This window comes from Lichenostomus cassidix, chromosome 7, assembly GCF_008360975.1.
Source record: "Lichenostomus cassidix isolate B80296 chromosome 7, HeHo_3.0, whole genome shotgun sequence".
Taxonomy (NCBI): domain Eukaryota; kingdom Metazoa; phylum Chordata; class Aves; order Passeriformes; family Meliphagidae; genus Lichenostomus; species Lichenostomus cassidix.
Window position 1 is genome coordinate 36,462,492 of NC_139488.1, and position 21,720 is coordinate 36,484,211.

At 47.1% G+C, this 21,720-nt stretch overlaps 1 protein-coding gene across 1 annotated transcript; it reads right to left on the reverse strand.

Annotated features, from left to right (window-relative positions):
• Positions 1 to 5,626: 5,626 nt before the first annotated feature.
• Positions 5,627 to 20,878, reverse strand: ARL5A (ARF like GTPase 5A). Its single transcript, XM_085067193.1, has 6 exons — positions 20,557 to 20,878; positions 18,701 to 18,761; positions 16,367 to 16,514; positions 15,160 to 15,243; positions 13,297 to 13,448; positions 5,627 to 12,560 (listed from the first exon to the last, which is right to left on the reverse strand). Exons 1-6 carry the CDS (start codon positions 20,600 to 20,602, stop codon positions 12,512 to 12,514), a joined length of 540 nt encoding a protein of 179 aa, XP_084923319.1. The 5' UTR covers positions 20,603 to 20,878; the 3' UTR covers positions 5,627 to 12,511.
• Between the last annotated feature and the right edge of the window lie 842 nt (positions 20,879 to 21,720).

The following is a 21,720-nucleotide window of genomic DNA, read 5'->3' on the forward strand; positions in this document are numbered from 1 at the left end:
AAGGTGAGGTTCTTCTCAAACCTTTTCTTCTTCCTGCTATTTATAAGACAAATAAACTTTTATATTTTTAGAGCAGAGGTACAACTATCAGATGTAAATGCCAATGAAAAGCCCTGATTTGCAGCAAGAGTCTCAGCTTTTGTCCTGTCTCCCACACTTGTCCCTTTGGACAAGCCTCTGCCTCACTACTCTGCAGTAAAGCTCTTTTATCTTTTAAAGACAAACTTTTTCACTATTAGCACCATTTTGCAAATTATTTTCTTATAGCAATGACAGTGAGAGATGTTACTGGATAAGCAGATTGATCTCCAAGGTGGGTTATTGCTGAGGAAATACAATTCCTTCTTGGTCCTCCACACCACAGTCCCATCTCAGCACTCTGAGTGCTGCTGTCATGGCCATACATTCCAGTTTTCTCACAGCATGCCAGTTTTGGTCTCACATTTTCAACCCTACTGGCTTCCAATCTGTGTTCTTCCTCTGGCTTCTCACTGAACTCCTCGCAGGAATTTAGAGCAGAGTTGTTTCTTACAGAACTGAGCTGAAACAATTTATTGAGAAACCATAACCTGTCCAGGTTCCCTTCTTTCCCAGAGCACACCCAGATCATTTCACAGATCTTCACATTTCAGACAAAGTTTGGCAGCAGGAAGGTTTCACGTGGCATTGCACAGCTCTGCCAACTTTCCACATCACCCCACAGCCACCAGCAAAGGATGGATTAACACAGAGGCATCCCCTGCTGGAAGTCCTCTGGGATGGAGGGATAGGGCTGAACACTCCCTTTGGAACTGTGATCAGAGTATCACCTTCATTCTGCAATCACCTCTGCTGCTTTCTCAGTTCAACCATTGCCCTGATACTGCGGGAAGATGTTCATCCCCTGTGGGAGAACAGAGGAAACAAATCCAATATTTACTCCCTAGGCCTCCATCCTCCTCCCTGTCCTTTTTTTCAGCAAGGACATACTTTCTTCCCAAGAGAGAACAAACTCTGAATAGAAAGGTGTGATTGAGGTAGAAGTTCTTGTCACTTATTTTTTCCCTTGGGCAAAAAAAGAAAAGAGTTACTATCCGTCTTCCCCATTCCAAGGGTTTTCCAACTAGCGCAGGGTTCATTTGTGGAGCTTCCAGTGAAATGGTTTCATGATCCTCACTGCTGCTTCATCCCTCTCCCTCCAAAACCTCTGACTCCCCTAACTGCAGAGTTGTTCCCTCTGTCAATGGAAAATCAAACATGCAATTCATGGGCTCTGACAAGAACTGTCCAAAGATAACAGAAGCTGCTGCAAAAGAAAGTCACGATTGAGATAAAAGCTTAACAAATCTACTCAGGAAATCCCAGAATAATTGAATCTTCCCACTGATAGACAATCCATGCACCTTCAGTCTCCTCCTCCTGAAGGCTGCTGACCAAGCAATGGCCCAGAGCTCACATGTCCAATGCCACAGCCTTTAGAAAACTGCAACCTGTACATGAGACTTACTTTTAAAAACATTCTCTCTCACTCTGCTGATTTAAAATGAACACATTTATATGAAAGTTTCTAACACCTCTGACTGTAAAACGAAGGGGGGAAAGGCAGGGTGCTTCCCATTCCTGCCTGGCATTGCTGGAGTGGTATCTCATATCCTGAAATACAACCTGCACTAGTCCATCAAATATTAAGGCTGCTCGCTGGCTGTGGCCAGGAATACTCTGCAGCAGCAGCTCCCAGGGGCAGAACGCTCTGTGAAAGGTCACCAACACACCACTAAGGTCACCAACACAACAGCCACCAGGAGCAATTCTTCTCTGCACTATTATTAACAGCACTGAGCAGCCCCGAGGAATCTGTTGGGCTCCCACTGCTCTGCAGCAGCTCCAGACAGTAAAAACCTGCTTTGTTACTGCATCAATAAGGGTATATTTAATAACAATAAGGAATGATAACATCACGAATTACCTCCCCTATCTCACTGGGCACAGGGCCATGCTCTCCTGGGAGTGATATCCTCAGTGGGGTAACCTGCAGGAGCTCCTGAGCCAGCAGAAACCTCTACAAGCTGAACTGATCCCACTGTTGTTCCACCAGTGACAGAAATGGGGATCTTACCTGGATAACTCACACCAGGGACACCTGGAGCTGGGCTGGGAGAGCTGGGAATGTTCACCTGGGGAAGGGAAGGATCCAGGGAGAGCTCAGAGCTCCTGCCAGGGCCTGAAGGAGCTCCAGGAGAGCTGCAGAGGGACTGGGGACAAGGGATGGAGGGACAGGACACAGGGAATGGCTTCCCACTGCCAGAGGGCAGGGATGGATGGGAGATTGGGAATTGGGAATTCCTGGCTGGGATGGAATTCCCAGAGAAGCTGTGGCTGCCCCTGGATCCCTGGCAGTGTCCAAGGCCAGGCTGGACACTGGGGCTTGGAGCAGCCTGGGATAGTGGGAGGTGTCCCTGCCAATGGATGATAAAACTGGATATCTTTAGGTCCCTTCCCACCCAAACCACTCTGTGATTCCATGGTTATCTCTAGACCTTTGCTAAGGAATTCATGGCCCTGCCATTCACCCTCGCACCAGAAAGGCTGGAGGTGTCCCTAAATCCCCCAAACCCCCCAGTCCCTCCCCACTCCCCTGCCCCTCTTTGTGCACAGCCTCACTCAGCCCCACATTCAGATCTTTTCACCTTTGTCTCCTTCATCTGTCCAACACCATCCAGGCTTCTTAATGCACTTTTCCTCTGCAACAAGGGCTCAAGGGGGAAGAAAACTTCATTCATCAAATAGTTTTCATTTCCAAGAGTCTGGCAGACTTTCAGCTCATTTCTTTGAAAACCATTCCAGGGGAGGCTGAACTCCTGATGACTTCATGGGGCTTTTTATAAAGCGAGATAAGAGCAGTGGAGGGACAGAAGCAGCTGCACAATTCCCCTGGCTGGGGCAGAGATGCCCAGATCTATCCCAGGAACAAGATGCTCATGGACACAGAGGTTTCCAGGGAATGAAACAACTCACCTTCCATTTGGGAATGTCTTGTGACAGATCTCAAGCACTTCCTCAGCATCTGCTCATCAGGGCTGCTGAAAGATGGGATGGTTTAATGCGGTATTTCCCTTCACAACCTGAAAATTCAGCGTTGATTTAACACAGGTTGTGCCAAATTGAACCTTTTCAGTGCCGGAAATTCTCTGGCAAGAATATCTTTGCTGAAAAGCACAGTGAAGATTAAAAACCCAATCTAACTTTTGCAGAAGTGTTGTTAATCCACAGATTTCTGAGCAACAAATATTTTTGAGTATTGAATTTTTTTGGCTGTGACACTGCAAATCAGGTCGATAATTTTCAGGTTTGAATAGAGTTGTTCCTACAATGAAACAATTTTCCTGCTGTTGGCAACCAGCAACAGCAGGAAAATTGTGTAAAAACAACCCATCCCTTCACTGTGGAGGAATACCAGATAACACAAAAATGTCAAATTTACTGAAAGAGGATTTTTTAAAAAAGCAGAAACACTATATACTAAAGCAAAACTCAAGGTAGACTATCCTGGGCACAGCAGGAGCCAAGCAAAACAACATGAAATTGCTGTGACTCTCTGATAAAAGCTCATGCTAAGAGATAAAAACTAACTTTAGGGGGTTACTGGTCTGTGAAACAGATCATTAAATTATTCCACCATGTTTATTTGGGCTCAGAGGTGACTGAGGTTTTAGCAGCACCTTCAGCTGATGGTTTGCAAAACCACGACTGGCACGGGAGAGACAGACAGGGATAACTCCATGGCAGGGGAGGAACAGGATGAGGAAACAGCCTCAGGCTGGGCCAGGGGAGGCTCAGGTTGGGTACTGGGGGAAGTTTCTTCATGGAAAGGACTGTCCAGTCCAGGGCAGGGGTGGAGTCCCCAGCCCTGGAGGGATTTAAAGCCCTGTGGATGTGGCACTTGGGGACATGGGGCAGTGGTGGCCTTGGCAGTGCTGGGAATGGTTGGACTTGATGATCTCAGTGGGTTTTTCCAACCCTAATGATTCTGTGATTCCTTGCTCTACAGACTAAGCTTTTCTTTGTTTAACAGCAGTTTGATGACAATTAGCTCCCCAAGTCCTACACAAGTGTGTGGTGCTACAAGGGAAGGAGGGGAGCAGGGGATTTCCTTTGGTGGCTGTACAGGCTTAATGAATTTAATTCCCTGGGATATAGCAGAATTCCCGTAAATAAAACTCTTTTCCTGGGAAGTATTTGCTAATAAAAAGGAGGATCCTGCCCCCATCTGGTGTCCCTGGAAGGGAGCAGCTGGAGCAAGAAATCACAGATTCACAGAGCTTCAAATCCTACTTTGGAAGGGACCAGCAAGGATCATCAAATCCAACTCCTGGCCCTGCACAGGATACTCCAAGAATCTTTCCCAGCATCTTTGGGAGGTGCTGGCAGGATGGGAACACTGACTCTGTGCTCAGAAATGGACAATAACTCAGGGTTTGGATCCAGGTTGGACTGGCAGGGAGGAGTGGAGGTAATTCTAACCTTCCTGGAGCAGCTCCAGCCCTGCCATGGCTCGTTTAGGATGCAGATGGGTCTGACTGCGCTGTGAGCTGGGAATATCAGCCCTGCCATCTGCTCAGCCTGGGAAGGGAGCAGAGTCCCTCAGCAAAGCTCTGCCCACCACCAGGAAACACAGCAACAATCGTTCTGTTCACTTGGCCACCATAAATCCCTGCCACATCCCAGATTCCATGTCACTGCCGGGCAGGGACACCTTCTGACAAAGTGTGAAACCCCAGGGCTGCGAGGAGGAAAGGGAAGGAAAAACCCAATGCACAAATTCCCGAGGTGCCTCTTGCTTTTGGAAAAGCAGCAATAAGGTTTCATTTTAAATCTCAAATCAGCTGAAGCCCAGAGACCCTCCAACACCTTCCCCTTCTCCCTGCTCCTGCTGCCCTGTCCTGGCCTGGTCATTCCTTCACCAGGCCCAGCATGGAGCAGTGGTTGCTGCTGCTGCTGGCAGGAAAACCTTGCAAGAATGGGATTTTCCCACCTTCACCTCTGTTAAAAAAGACCCAACTTACAAACCATGCAGAGTTTTTGCATTGTCCCAGGATTCTCCTTAGAAGTATCAGGAAAAGTAAGAATTAAAGGTCTCAACAAATGGTGGAAAAGGTGTTGTGCCTGGGTTCAGGCTGCCCTTGTCCACAGGCTGGCACAGTTCCTCCCTGTTCCTGTCCTCCCTTAGGAATAGTCCACCACTGATGGAAAGCTCTATAAGCACTCCAGGATTTTAGCCTGGAGAAAAGGAAGATCAGGGGAAACTTATTTTTATCTACAACTTACCTGCCAGGAGGGTGCAGCTAGGTGGGGCTCAGGATCTGCTCATGGGAAAAAGGGGGAAACAGCCTCAAGTTGTGCCAGGGGAGGCTTAGACTGGATATTAGGGGAAATTCCTTCATGGAAAGGGCTGTCCAGCCCTGGCATAGCTGCCCAGGGCAGTGGTGGAGTCCCCATGCCTGGGGACAATTCAGGCATTGGGATTTCTCAGGAAGATTTGCACACCAAGTGAAGTTCAGGACTTTCCTGCATTCATCACTTCACTGCAGCACCTGTGGCATCCCAGGCACTGTGGATCTCCAAGAAATTCCCTGAACTTCCAAGAAGCTCCATACAGACAGTTTGGTTTATTTGTTGCTTACACAGCTCTGATTTCCACCCATTAATTCAGGTTTCAAAGCCAAACACACAGACAATAACACAACATCTGTGAGGATTCCACAGCACAAGGCCCTCCCCCAGAAGCAGCTCTTCAACATTTACACTAAATCTTTATTTCTGCACAAAAGATTTAGACAATTTTCATTGTTCCCAAGGAAATCTGCATCTCTTTGCATGACCCCACAAGTTGCCTACATACATACACGCATATACGTATTTGAAAAAGAAAAAAAGGCCTTCCAGTTCTGAAGAATAAAGGCAAAAAGCAAGTCAGAACAGTAAAATTAGAAGCAAGAATTAATTCTATTTCCTGTCAACACTGTTGACTATTCTGTAGCTTTGCATGTATTTCATCCCCATATTATAATAAAAACATACTCAGAATAAGTCAGTGCAGACTGTGCAACAAGAGAGTAGCAACACAACCTGTAATTTAAAAAGTGGTAATAGCATCAGGAAAGTGCTGTATTAATTAAAAAAAACAATTATGAAGGAGAATTCAGCAGTCTTACCTTCTATACACTCAGGAACAAAAGCTAAAAAGCAACATTTTCTGTTAAAAAGCCTATTAACAGTTCCATCCACCAGGTGTAAAGGCCTAAGGAATGCACAGTTCAGAGGAATCCTGGGTTAAACGCGACAGAAATAATGTGTGATTATAGTGGCTCCTTTTTTAATCACCTTATATTTAATTGGATTCCAAGGAACACTAAAAGCAGTTTTCAGAAGTTATAGCAAAGTCAAGGAATAATGGAGTTAAGAGGAAAAGGCAGGAAAAGACCTGGCATTAAGGCAGCTCAGCATTCCTTCACCTGCCACAAAAATGTCCCAGGAGAATCATGGAATCCCAGACTGGTTTGGGTTGGAAGGGACCTTAAAGATGGTCCAATTCCAGCCCCTTGCCATGGGCAGGGATACCTTAAACTATCCCAGGCTGCTCCAAGCCTCATCCAGCCCAGCCTTGGACAATTCCAGAGATCCAGGGGCAGCCACAGCTTCTCTGGGCAGGCAGAACAGTGAGGACAGTGCCGCAGCCAAAGCCCACCCTGCTGGGAAAAGCAAATCCCAAAGGAAACAGCTCCAGCCAGCACAGCTAAAAACAGAGGTGGAAGGATAAGGAATGTGGTGGAAAGGCATTTTGGCATCTGTTCCACCATCTTACCATGGGGTTTGCTGCAATTCCTTACTCCTCACAACTCCAAGAACTCCCTTACTTAACAAGGAGGTTATTCCCCAGGATTTCCCCATGGATAGAGCCACTGCAGCTGGAAATGACACAAGGAGACCCCAATTGCCACCCTGGCCCGGGGCTGGGGGGCTGCAGAGCTGAGCAGGAACAGCCCCAGGACCACCAAGGCTGGAAAAGTCCCTCAAGGTCACCAACCTCTGCCCAACCCTGCTTTGGCACCCAGAGCAGGGCACTGAGTGCCACATGCAGTCCATGAATGCAAAACAGGGAATTTTCTCTCTTAACTCAGCTTTGGCTCCACCTCTTCTCCTTTTTGAGAAGTTTCCTGTAACCCCCCAGCGCTCACAGGTAGCTGTGTGTGATATGTGGATAGGGAAGAGGGGAACATCCCTGGGGTTCAGCACTTCCAACAGGAAAACAACATTTCACAGGCATTTTAATTCCCATTCTTGACACCAACCGGCACAGACTTATCACCAAACTTGTCCCAGACAAACCTCCCATCACAGGCTCAGCAGAACAGAACATTTCACCCCAAAACCACTTAAACAGCCCCAAAGATCAGGTCAGAAATCACATATTTGCTTGAAAAGTTTTGCTGCAATTCACACACAGAGTGTTTAATGCAAACAGGCACATTTTGACAAGTGATTTCAACTTCAAATCATAAATACTGATAGGTTTTAAAGAATTAGTCATTCTAGAATATCTATGAATGTATAAATATGATGGTATAGAGTTCCCCAGCCCAATTCCAGCCTAAATTTGTGTTTGTTCCACTTCAACAAGAATTTTGAGAACAGAATGAGTTCCCTTCAGCTGCGTGAAAACCAGAGTTTAAAAAACAGAAAGTGGCAAAGGGGAAACAATTCAAGGAATGCTCTGATCAAATTTCAGGAAAATAAAGTTTCTTAATGGAAACCTGGTTTTCCTTTATTATAACAAACAGCTCTATAAAATGTTTGAGCTAAATGCCTTTAATACCCACGCGAGTGCAAACACAGGAGTGCTCCAGCTGGGAGCTGCCAGCCTTCCCAAGGCTTGGGATTAATTTGAAGCTATAACTTTATACATTCTGGAATAAAATTTTATTGCAGGCTCAGCGTTAGCCACGTCCTAGCTGCATTTCTTTCAGGAAGATGACAAAGTCTTTAGCGAGAGAAGTACAAAGTCCAAGTGATCAAAGGAAACCTGACCCTGCTGCAGAGATTCCTGCAGATCCACACGGATGTTCCTCCCCTTTGTCAACACAACAGCCTCGGCAGAGTCACCTGGATTTGTTCTTAAGGAATTGCAGGACAGTGCTGGAGGTTGGAGTGGCAGATCCAGCCTTGGAAAAGCAGCATTTCTGCCTTCATTCAGTCTTAGTCTTACTTGTACATTTACAAATAGGAAAAGCTTAAAAACCCCACCCAGCTCTGTCCTTACTCACCCAAAATCTGGCTTAGAAGGCTCAGGGTGCTAAAGTGACTCCACTGTGGATAAAGCTACAATATAAAAAAATCACTGGTAAGGCCCTCTTAAGGCAAGGAGGGAATTTCTGCTCATGATTCTCACACATGATGTAAAAAAGATACAGTAGCAGCCCCTTATAATTCATCATTTTTCACCATTTAATGTATTCACTGCAAAGTTATATTAACGTTATTTTTTTTCAAGTCACATCCGTATTTATAATCAAGCCACATCTGTACTTCTCACATTTTCCTTCCTCAGTGCCTCTCCTGGTGCCACTGGACCATCCCTGTCCTGCCCAGGACATCCCTGCAGCATTCCAAGGCTTCTCAGCACATTGGTCTGAATTAGCTGAAAACGACTTTTCACACCTAATTAGTGTGACAGTGACAAACTCCATGTTCCAGCAGCCAGGGAGGAAGGAGCCACTGCCACCAGGAGGTTTCCAAGGCCAAGGATTCCTGGACTGAGTTATTTAAACAAAGTCTCTTGACAGAAATTCCAGCCAAGCATCCTGACACAAGGACAAATTCAGTATTTCCTGTCCCAAAGCAAACTGGGTGATGCCTGATAAATGGGAAAGTGCTTGGAAAGGCAGGGATAGGAGAACTGGAACAAATTTATCACAAATCTTGTTTAAACTTGGGTGAAACCCACTCATTTCTACACACCAGGACACTTTTATAGATACATCTCTCTATTTTAAGGGAAAGGGAATTGTAGCATAGAAATAGAAATGATTATGGAATTCATTTTAGGCACTTGAGCTGCATAGATGTGGAAGGTGCCTGTCAGGTGAATTCACCATTCACATATGCACACCTACAGAAAGCTCAGCAAGCAGCTACTCAGCCTCCCTAAAAGAAAAAAAATAATTAAAAAATGAAGCTGTTCACATTCTCCAAATTTATTTTCCACCTCTCCTCATAATTAAAGACCTGTATCATTCCCAGATGCTAGAAGCAGCATATTCCAGAGATCATTTACCAAATTCATGAGCTGCTAAATGAAAGGAAACATTTTAAGTATCAGATTATTGAAACATGAACTACTGCTATTTTTATTTTTTTTTTTGCTACTAAAATGCCATTTCGCAGCATAAACGTCAATAACCATTTTTAAGGCCCCTCCCTTTTCCTAAGAAAGAATTTCACAGAGAACAAAGCAAAGCTGGAACTTCAGCTGGAAGCCAAGGCAGCAGAACCCCGAGGGTGAAACACAACAGCATCACACCAAGGTCATGACTCAGGGAAAGACAATCCCTGCCCAACAATCCCCAGTGGAAGCAGCGTTGATGCAGAGCTCCCTGGATTTTCTATGGACAGAGCTGGGAGGAAAATGGGAATTGCCCTACAGGGAAAAGAAAAAAGCTGTCAACAAGGAGCATTACACAAAACATAAAGGGGTTGAGATCAAAAGTTTGGCTGCTCTTCTGGGTGACTAAGTTAAAACACTTCTGAGTTCACACAGGTGCACTTCAAAGCACCATCCCAGTAACCATTCCAGGTGGGGATCTGGAATCTATCAGAATTTGGAATTGATCACAGAAACCATTACAGGTAGGAATCTGGAATCTATCAGAATCTGGAATTGATCACAGCACCCATTCCAGGTGGGAGTCTGGAATCACAACCTCTGTGGACAGTGGGGTGACAAACCCCACCACCCCCCAGACTGCAAATCAGCAATTAAAACCCTGTTAGACAACACCACAATGTGTCAGGAGACAAGAGGCACCACTGAATTCTGCCTACATTTGCCCTCAAAATCATAAAATACACAGAACACTCACAGTTACCCATGACATGTTTGCAGTCAGATTAACACTGGGTTGCTCACTGACCAACACACAGAACACAGTTGAATTTTTACATTATAACCCCCTCAGGGCACAGAAAACACTGCCAGCCAGTGCTGAGGTGTGCAGACACTGCCAGGCCCTGCTGGGCTCTGTGGCCACTGGGAAACCAAGACAAGGAGAACCTCAGGAGCCCTCAGAGACCACGGCGAGGAGAAGTGGCCAGGGAGGGAAAGAGTAAAACCAACATAAGTGATGAGTAAGGCCAGAGTGGCTGCTTGCACCACAACCCAACTCCTGCAGCAACCACCACACCTGCAGCACCTGCCAGAGAACTCCAACAAAAACAGCCAAGCAGCAGAAATCCCAACACTGCTCCACCATCAACTCCTTTTCTTACCAACCAACCCCCAGCTCACCCAACCTCTGTGCATTCAGCCCAGGCAAGACATAAGACTCAAAAACCAAACACTTGGGTTTAGAAGCAAGTCTGCTTTTTCTTTTTTTTTTTTGACTAGAAAATGTACAATTCCATTTCATATGCAAGTGTGCACAGAGCTCGTTGCTTGTAGATACTGTCAGAGAAACTGAGAGAGTCTTTGCATTAAATTGTTAATTCTTCAAACATTGATACATTTTGCAATACACCAGTTAAATACCAAGATCTATGTGCATGCACTAGAGATATATGCATGTACACCTTAATGTTTAACAAAGACAGCAGATCCCCCAGCCAGGGAGCACTGGAGATACCAAAAATAGATTAAAAAGTTAAATTCTTTACCTGCCTTTGTTAAATACAGACTTTTGAGATTGCCTTCCCTCTTTTCCCCAGGAGATTCTTCTGCTCCCAGGGAGGCAGGTGAGCAGGAAGGCAGGAGCTGACCAGATTATCCCAGAACCAAAGAGAAGCACCTTAAAAAGTTCAAACTAAGCTTTAAAATGTCTTTAAAATGCCTTTTCCATCCTTACCAGACACAGGGGCTGAGAAAGGGAAGAACATTTCAAACACAGTTTTGTTTCATTTCACTGTACTCCCAATGCATCTCCCCACAGAAGAACCTGACATTCCCAACCACCCCAACTGCCTGGATCCTCTAAAGTGGGAATTCTGACCCCCTTCTGCCTGGGATAGCCACCCCAGCAGCTGCTACAGCAGGGAAAGGTAATCCCAGTGTTCTCACACTGCTTTGGGGACCATGCAAGGTGTTCTGGTTTCAACAACTTCTGCCCTGGAACTCGTGTGGGTCACCTGGAGCTTTTCAAGTAGTGTCATCTGCTTTGTGCCCACCCAGTTCCTCCACTGCACATTGATATATCTGCACATTTTATGTAGCAGAGAGAGCTTTTTCTCTGAAAAACATTTCCTTACACTCTGACTTGTCTGATTCCAGTGGGACCTTCAAACATAACTTTGTGCCTCTTCTTTGGTTAAGAAAAAAAAGATACTTTTCCCTTTTTGACAGCTCAAGGTACTTCTGCCAGACCTGAATCAACCAGCACAGCAGAGAAGGAGGGCAGTGGGCAGGAGCTGCAGCATCACCCAATCCAAGGATGACCACAGTAAAAGAGGAAAATCCATTCCATTTGGAACTCTTTGGCAAATTTGTTCTGTTTGCCAACACTGGAATTCGAAGCTCAATCCGTGTGCCCCAATCCATTCCAGCCTCCTCCCTAATCACAAAACCATGTGGAAAAACAAGCAATGGGCTGAAGAGAGAGTTTGTTTATCAGGTTGTGGAGAGCCAATGTCTGATTGATGTTACAGCCATACGGACACAGAGGGAAGGACTGGTGACACGGAGAGGTGGCCATGTCACAGATTAGTACTACTGCCAACATACTGATTCAGCTTTACACACTGGTCTGAGCAGATTGCAATTAACCTAGGATTGAGGTATAAATATACACAAATATGTACAGTACACATACAGGAAAAGAGTTTTGCATTTGTAACATCGGCAACCTTGGAAATACTGGAGAGTCGATACCTAGGCCAGTGATTCGCTTGCTGATTTACTGGAATAATGAAGCCAACAACTTCCACCAGAGAGGGCTGCAATGGGATAATAAAACTCTAAATTAAAAGCTCCTTCCTCTGGCTTCATTCTCACCATGCCCAAGGCTGGACTGTTCTGAGGGGCAGCTTGAAAAGAAGGTTGGTCACAGCTTTGAATGCATCCTCCGAGGAACCCGAACCAAACCGGAGCCCAAAGTGCACCTTTGCTCTCGTGCCTCTCCCAGTTCCTGTCCATGTGTTTGTGTGTGTGTGTGTGCAGCTATGTAGAAAATACAGTTGCAATCAGTTCAGTAGAAATACATCTACCCCACCACTCTGCCACTGGTACAGCTCTGCTGAAGCAATGTCTGTGTGAAGAGGTCATTAAAAATCATCTGATCTTCAGCCGTGACATCATCCACTCCAGTCCTTGGCACAGTCTGGGAACACAAGAGACAAGGTTTAGGGAATGCAGGCACTCCTCAGGATAAATCCAAAGGTACTTCCAGCACATCAATTTAAATTCTTCCCAAGAACTCTGAATGATTTCTAGAAATTCTTCACTCCCTGCACAACAATTCCTAGATCTTGTTATACAATCTATGGTGAGAGAGTTCAGATCCCAGCTCTTCAAGACATGAAGTTCTCTCTAATTAGGATTTTTCTTCATAAGACCAGACTATGATTTTTCTTCATAAGACCAGATTTATGATCTCTCTAATTAGGATTTTTCTTCATAAGACCATTTCAGTTTGCCCCAGCCCACCCTCATTAAGCCCAAGACACAGAAAGTTGTGGCTTTGTGACTCTGTGGGTTTGATGAGGTCGGATTTCAGATCATAAGGATCCTAAATCAGTGTGTTCTGAGCCCAAAAATCTTTTAAGTATCAAGGTTATGAAGTGGTGAGGCCTTGGCACAGGCTGCCCAGAGATCCCTGGAATGTCCAAGGCCAGGCTGGACAGGGCTGGGAGCAGCCTGGGATAGTGGGAGGTGTCCCTGGACATGGCAGGGAATGGGGTGGGATGGGATGATTTTAAGGTCCTTTCCAACCCAAACTATTCTGGGTTTCTGTCACTATTATGCACAGGGGAAGAATGTGTGTTAAACCCAAATATCACAATAAAATCCCCACGGTAATTCCAAATTCCGCTCCTAGGGACACAAATCCCTCTTACCCCTCTCCAGTGAGAGCACAGCAGGCCTGAATGTGCCACTGGTGATCCTTAATTGAAGTCAGCTTCAGGAACTGGGAGATTTCAGCTACTGTCATGCACTCCTTCACATCCTGCTTGTTAGCAAAGATCAGCAATCCTGCTTTTTTCAAGTCCTAGGGAGCAAGGAGATAATGACAAAGCAGCCCTTGGAGGCAAACGATGGGATAGCAAAGCAGAGAACCCAGAGCCCCAGCCAAAAATCCTGCAGAACAAAGTGCTGCAGGCTGACAGGAACTGCAGGAAACCTTTGATCCAGCACACCAAACAGCCAATTTTTGCCATGGATGAGGTGTAAAAAGCTCAGGACAATATTTTGCTGTGCTCCACAACGATCAGAGCACCGTGTATTCCAGTACCTGAGCAGCACTGACAATTTAGGAACGCTGACTCCAGGGATAAGCTTATTTTACCTCAAATTGTTTGGAATTGCAGCAGGGCAGGGGTGTATTATTGAAAATCTTTCCCTTGGAAAGCAAAAAAGTGCTCCCAGGAAGCTCAGCCAGCTCAGGCACTGAGCTGCTGACCAGCCACACTCATGTTTACAAGCAGCAAAATTAATTCCCAAATCATCAACCACTCCACAAAATAGCTGGAACTGAGCTGGACAACTCAATTTGGCCTTAACAGCAACTCCATGGAACCGGTTAGGAGAAATAAAAGATTTTCAAGGAGCAAAGAAAAGCTATTTTAAATCAATATTTGACTTTCATTGCTGCTCTCTCCCAGCGTCACAGCCACGTCTGGAGAGGGAGCCTGGGAACATCCTGCTGGGCAACAATGGGCACATTCACTGCCAGGTGGCTCCCAAATCAACTCCCAGGCTGCTGGAATTCCACACTTGCCCTGTGGCAAAATCAGCTCCTTAACAACTTCATCTTCCTTTAGAGATTAGAAACAGAAGATGCAGATTTTTGTAACGGCCTGAAGAGTCCAGCTCTGAAATCTTAATCCTGACAGCAGCACCACATTTAACACTTCACAGCCTGACCTGCTCTACTATAATTTACTTTAAGCATAATTTCAACACAAAAAATATTAGAAAAATAAACACACACACAAAAAAATTAGAAATTGAAGACTCTATGCAAAGGCCTTGTATTTCCTCAAAGGCAATCCATAGGCAGGCTCTGCCCTTCCTGCAGTCTCCTCAACTGTGGCTATATGTTAAATATAGATGTAATATTTTGGGCTATAATGCCATCATTTTTATGCACATCTTTCTAATCTGCCACTTAAATTTGGAAGCTCGGCGTCAGCTCCCACACCCTGATCCAGTTTGCATTCAGGTCATGCCACAGGTGCTGCCTGGCTTTTGCATCAGCCCAGCTCAGGTTTAGACCTGACACAGGGCTCAGGTTTAAGGAGGGTTTTTACAACTTAGCAATTTACACCCTCATTCTGGAATTCCAAGTGCTCCAGCCACAGGATTAAGTTCCATCAGTTTTAGAGCTGGGTGCTCTAACACATAATTAAGGTTGTAAAACACAAAACCTCAGGCAACCATGAAGATATCAAAAATAATTATTAAGTTATTGCAGGAAACCATGGGGTTTTAAAGGCTCTGATTCAGATATTACCATGGACTGAAGTATAAAAACCACAGATGTCACTGCCAGGTCCCAACTGCTGTTTCACTGGAGCACTCTGACAAAATACTTCTGTAATTTAGTGTTAATTAAGAGCTTTACTGGGAGTTTCACAGAAGACAGTGCAGCAGGGACAAGGCAGCTCAGGGTGTAAATCTGCTTCCCTTACCGTGTATCAACCAGATAATTAAAATACATGTTAAATAAATATTAAAATAAAGACACAGGGTGCACTCACCTCGTGTGCTAACATTTTATACAGCTCTTCTTTAGTCACAGAAATCCTCTCTCTGTCTGTGCTGTCCACCACAACTATCACAAACTGCAAAGAGGGGAGAGTTGTTAAAAAGAGAAGCTCTAGGTGTGTGGCCACAGGTTCTCTCTCCCAGCCCATTATCCAGCTGGATTATCAGACATCATCCCCATTCCCACAGCCTGGGGAGTTCACAGCTTGTGCTGTGGTTTGGGTACACAGGCAGCTCTGACACAACTTTTGACTTTCTGTTCTCCATTTTTTTCAGTGAAAAATTCATACTGAAAGCAAGAAAATTCTCTGTAATCCCAGATCTGGTTCTGTTCTTTGCTTGGTGTAACTGAGGCACCACACAGATCCCTCCAATAATTTGTTGCAGCCTTAAAAGTGCATCAGCTTTGTCTAGCTAAAGAACTAACATGCAAATAGGTATTTGCAAGGGATTAAAAAAGCCCTGAAGCTCCAAACTCCAAGAACACACTCCCAGCTTCATTGAGGCTGGAAAGACCTTTAAAGGATCACAGCATCTCAGAGGGATGAACTGGAGAACAAAGGCAATTCCTGTACAAATTGTATTTAACCATATGGAACATAATTTATATAATAAAAATAATTGTACTTAAATCATATTTGATAACACATAGGAAGTCTTAACTGAAAGCATTATTTTTATCAAGTTATATGCTTGATAAAAATGTATATATGCCTGAACTTCACCACTAAAGAGCCCTAAAATGAACAGGAGAAAAAAGGTAATTATTGTACAGATCATACTTAACCATATAGAACATAATTTATATAACATAAATAACTGTATTTAGACCATATTTGATAAAATAAGGAAACCTTGATTTAAAGCACTATTTTTATCAAGTTGTGTGCTTGATAAAATTTAGATATATATATCTATATATGTGTGTGTACAGAAATCTATCTATATATATATAGGTGTGTGTGTACTGAAATTTCACCTCTAAAGAGTTCTGACAACTCTTGGTGGTGTTTAAGTGGATGATGACAGGAGCTTGCAAGACAGAACTCCTAACATTTTGGAAGAAAACTTCTGGGCTGTCCTTACTCCTGACGGGTCACACAGATTTTGGAGTTCCCACGGCAGAGAGGGTGACCATGCAGACAACTCCCAGAAGAACAGTCCCAGAGCACTCCCAAAGGCTGGTTTGCAGCTCCTCACCTCGGTGTTGGTGTAGTAGGTGTTCCAGGAGGAGCGCAGGGACTCCTGGCCGCCGATGTCCCACATGAGGAACCGCGTGTTGTTCACCACGATCTCCTCCACGTTGCTCCCGATGGTGGGAGAGGTGTGAACCACCTCGTTCATGGAGCTGCACAGGGACAGGGAACAGCGACACAACAGTCACCTGCACCACCCAGCACCCACCAAATCTGCACCTTTTGGGTATTCCCAGCAGAAAACCCAGTGGGAGAACCTCAGCTAACACTCCTTGTGAGGCAGGGATGAGGTCTGGTGGTGGAGGGTGCAGAAACATAAATAAAAACAGCAATAAAAAGGACTCAGTGAACTATATAGTAATCAAATTACAGAGCTGAGAGAGCACTTATGAACAAACTGTGTTATAATTAATTAAATCAGGAAGCTGAGAGAATTTTTGCTTCAGAAGCTGTTGGGAGCGCTCAGCTCTCCTTTCTGCAGGCCCATGCTGGCTCACATGGGACAGAGCAGTTGTTTTGCTTCAAGAATGTGGTTAAGCCACAAGATTTCCAAGGTTTCAAGAAAACAACAACTCATCATCCAGCTCCCCAAGAAACACTTCATCCACTCCATCCGGCTCTCCTTCCAGGGCAGGCCACTAAAACCAGATTTTATTCACAGTTCAGCTGCTTTATCTCCTAACTTCCTCCTCTTCTCCCCTCAGCACAGCCCAATACACAACTTGGAGATAAATGCAGCCATTAAATATTTCAAATATATTTTAGAGTTACTGAGTGTGACTTTGACCACCAGTTTCACATCAAACAACCAAATGTATGCTCTGGATACTCCTGAAGTTCAGACTATTTAAACTCTACTGTAACATGCAAGAAAATTAACAGTAGCTCCAAGGCAAACCAACTGCGTTCAAAAGAACTTAATTATTTTTTCTTCTGATCATCTTGATACAATTTTTCATTTTGTACGAACTTTTTTGAAGCTCCAGCAGAGCTTTTAGTTACAGTGACAGCAATTTGAGACGTGTATTGGTGCTGGAATATTTCCTGAGGAGGATACAGAGAGCTGAGGAGATAAAGGGATGGTGCAGTGCTCTGAAAAGGAATCCCAGGGCCAGGGCAGGAGAGCTGAGTATGAGAATGGGAAAAAAGAAAGTGTCTGGAAGAGGAAAAATCCCATATCAAAGATGGGGAAGGGTCAAAGAGGAGCCAGGCAGGAGAACAGGGAGGAGGAAAGAAGAGAGCTGGGAAGGTCCTGTGGAGTTAAAATGGGTACAAAGGAGACATACAGAGACCCACTGTGTGAGAGGAAAAACACTGAAACTGCAGAAATAAGGGGAAGAACTGCAAGACATTTATGGAGGAAGTGGATTAAAAAGCACCAAGGATAGCCCTTGGCTGCAGCAGTTCCCAGTTTTAAGAAATACCCTTCATTCTGTTGCTGCTTTCCAAATTCTCTCACCCCCTCCATAAAACACCATCACCTCCATCCTTTCACTCTCCCTGCAGCACAAGCAGCTGGAAGTGTTTTGGAAAGGCAAAGCAGGTTGGAATGTGACAAACCCCAACCACTTCCAGAGAGCCTATTTTAAATGTAGGATAGGAGCAGCACGGCCACATCGTTCAGCAGGGACTATTTCTGACTCAGGAACACTTCCCAGTGCCACAGCACTGCACATGGGAAAGGACCAACCTGTCCCCAACACAAACAGACCCTGAGCTGCCTGTGCCACCCAGCAGCTCCTGAGCCTGTGGACAGATTGGTACCCTTATCAAACTGCAGTTGAGGGACTGAGATATGAAGCTCATTTGAGTTCCATGTAAACCAGGAGCAAGGTTAATGCAAGGCAAACACAAATCAATGCTGCTGTTGAAGGCAGAAGGTGCAGGACAGCATGGAGATGTCCCGAGTTCATGCTGGGATCAGCCTTCCTCCTTCATCCCACACCACAGTGACACCAAGTTAATCTCAGCACTGGGGACACAAGGCACGGCAGGCAGAGGTGCTTTGCCACTCACAGAATGGTCTGTCTGGTGTTTCAGTCTGTGGCGTGGATCAGTTTTGCAACAGTGTCCCGTGGCCAGAACTCACTACAATCATATTTCCTGGGGATGGCAAAGAGCCAAGGCCGTGACACCAAGGGCGGCTGGGAGTTTGTGGCAACAGCAGGTGATGTGATCCAAACCCCTCAGAACAAAACCTCATTCATCCACCAGGCCCAGCAGAGCTCTTTGCAAGCTCCAGCCACCTGCTGCCACCTGGAAAGCTCCGAGTAAAACCACCCAGGGCAGCCTCACACACCTGGAAATGCCCCGACAGGTCCCCGCAGGTCCTACTTACAATTGGTACAGAATGGTCGTTTTCCCTGCATTGTCCAGGCCCACAATGATCACTTTGTGCTCTGCAATGAAAACAGCACTGGTAAGGCTCAGTTCACCCTGCTACCGTGACAGCAGCTGGGTCTGGATCAAGGCTAGTGCCACATTTGCCACTGGCTTCCCGAGGCAGCACTGCCCAGCTCCAGGTGCTCACGGGAAAGCTGCTGTGGGTAGGTGCTGCTCTGAGCAGGGAAGGGACTGGCAATTTATCCCCATCCACAGGAACCACTCCTGAGAGATGTCAGGTGGATGTTTGCCATCTCTGACTGCCAGGGTCACGCTGGAATCCTCTCCCGAGCTCCTGCAGGGGTTTGCAGCCTGTATCAAACTCCATCCCCCCAGCCACAACAGCTCTCAACTCCACTTTCCCTTTATCCAGGCAGTATCTCCATGTCTTGGCAAAGAGCAGTTAAAACCCCAGCCAGGCTGACGTGCAGTGTGATCCCTGTGCCCCCAGTGCCCTCCCTTCCTCCTGGTGTGTTTGGAGAGCAGATGTGCCCACAAACACTTCACAGGACACATTCACTCAGCTCGGGCTTGGACGAGTCACCAGGTGCTCCACATTCCACCCCACTCCACCTCCTCTGACACTCTGGAGCTCAGTGCCCCAATCAATTCTTGTTTCCCTCCAGCACCTCCTCTCCTGTGCAGCACCAAAGTGACTGGGAACTCTCCAGCTGGTGGTGTCAAGCACATCCAAATTTATGATTTCCAGTTTGGGTGAGCACAGCCAGCTCTCAGCTCTGTTGCACAATTTTCTCTTGCACAACCCAAGCAGGACCAGTCAAGTAAAAGCTTGGTGAGAAGGGGTTTTCTCCCCTCTGTCCCCGTGTTCCTCAAGGGCAACAAAAAGATATTACAAACATGCCCGAGCTTCAGACACTGAGATCAATTCCTGCCAGCAAAGTTCACTCACACTGACTTATCCCAGAGGAGAAGGAGGGGACAGGGGTCAGGTAAGTGGGGGTTTCTTGGGTTTGATTTTAGCAATATTGTGTGGTTTTGCAGAGTTGGCTTTTACACCATCCAATATAAATTCCAGTTTTAATAACTTTGCATAACTGCACAATATTGTAAAAGTGTCTGCTTACCTGACCCCACATAACTAGGAACTTTTGTTTCAGGAGGGATGCTGCCAGCATAGTGGCTGTTAAGAAATCAGTTGGAACAGAAGGCCTGAGGTGGGGCTGGATGCTACAAGACAAAAATATTTTGTTGTGTTTGCACTAAGCATTAACGGGGACATAACTGGGACGTTCAGCGAGCAGGCGTGAGTACTGAGGTTCACTCCACAGCAAATTCCAGGGACTTTAGAATCCTGGAAAGAGCATCAGCAGGTGTATTGTAGTTAAAGTTACAACTCTCAGGAACACCTTGCTGTTAGGAGATGGATGTTAAAAATCCCAGAATCTCGGGATGGTTTGGGTTGGAAGGGAAATTAAGGATCATCCAGTGCCACCGCTGCCCTGGCAGGGACACTTCCACTGTCCCAGGCTGCTCCAAGCCCTGTCCAACCCGGCCTGGGACACTCCAGGGATCCAGGGGCACCACAGCTGAAGCTATAAATAACATTTACTCCACGAACGAGGCAGATACCGAGGTTTGCCACTCAAACCCACACTCTGCCCACAGCAAGGCGAACCCACCCGCCACGGCCGCGTTCTTGTGGCACACGTTAATAATTTAACAGGCGGCTGTCAGCAAACGAGCACGGCAATAACCGAGAGAAGGGAAAGAAGGTTAAAGCCCCGATCTCCCGGAGCCCGGCGGCCGCAGCGGAGCGGCTCTGGGTCCCTCCCGGCTCGCCCCGGGCCTCACCCTGGTGGTTGAAGAGCCTCCATATCCGAGTGAAGAGGATCCCCATCCTCGGCCGGGCGCTCCGGGCCTCGCCGGCCAGGCTCTGCGGGGCCGCGGCGCTCAGGGCCCGGCGCAGCGCCCCGAGTGCCGGCTGGGGCCGCGCCGGGGCCGCTGCCGCTCGGACATCGCCGCGGGGCCGGGAGGGGAGCGCGGTGGGGTCGGAGCGGCGCCGGGACGGCAGAACCGGCGGCGGGAGCAGCGCGGCGGGAGCGGCGGCAGCAGCAGGAGCAGCGCCCGCCTGAGGGCCGCTCACGGACGGCCGGGCCGGGCCGGGCGCGCTGCGCTGACGCGCGGGGGCGGCACCGCGGCCGCCATTACACGGCACCGCCTCGGCGCGCCGGGCTGCTGCAGCCCTCGGAGCCACGGCAGCTCTCGGAGGCTCTGTAGCCCTCAGAGCCACGGCAGCCCTCGGAGCCTCTGTAGCCCTCAGAGCCACGGCAGCCCTCGGAGCCTCTGTAGCCCTCAGGGCCACGGCAGCCCACAGAGCTCCTGTAGCCCTCGGAGTCCCTGCAGCCCTCAGAGCCTCTGTAGCCCTCAGAGCCGCGGCAGCCCTCAGAGCCTCGGCACGGAGCGGGCTGGGCGGGAGGGAGCCCCGAGCACAGCCCGGCACATCCCCACTGCACACGGGCACTGCCGCCTCACGGCTTCTCCTCAGCCGTGCCAGGGCCTCAGCGCCTTCACAGCGAGGGATTTCTCCCCAGCACCCCGTGGAAATCACCCCTCCCTGCAGAGTAAAACCGTGCCCTGTGTCCTGTCCCTCCATCCCTTGTCCCCAGTCCCTCTCTAGCTCTCCTGGAGCTCCTTCAGGCCCTGGCAGGAGCTCTGAGCTGTCCTGGATCCTTCCCTTCTCCAGGGGAACATTCCCAGCTCTCCAGCCTGGCTCCAGTTTAATGAAGAAAATACATTCACTTTGCCCTAGCAAAACTTGGTGCTCTGAGGGAAACTTGGTTTTGCTGTGGGTGAGGTTGCTGCCCAGCAGCTGGGGGTGTTTGCAGGGACACCTTGGGCACCAGAATGCCTCCGAGCTCTGCCCAGAGCCTTCGGAAGATTTCTTTGTCTGAACCCAGCCGAGTTTAATCCTCAGCGATTTGAAAACCCCAGGCGTTAATGAGGTTGTGCACAGCT

Bases quoted from the DNA above. Each gene is read 5' to 3' on its own strand.
- ARL5A (XM_085067193.1), bottom strand. From the start codon at position 20,602: ATGGGGATCCTCTTCACTCGGATATGGAGGCTCTTCAACCACCAGG. The intron at 18,762-20,556 runs GTGAGGCCCGGG...TTTTCATTGCAG, and splicing joins GAGGCTCTTCAACCACCAGG to AGCACAAAGTGATCATTGTG. The intron at 15,244-16,366 runs GTGAGGAGCTGC...CCCTCTTTGCAG, and splicing joins CCTACTACACCAACACCGAG to TTTGTGATAGTTGTGGTGGA.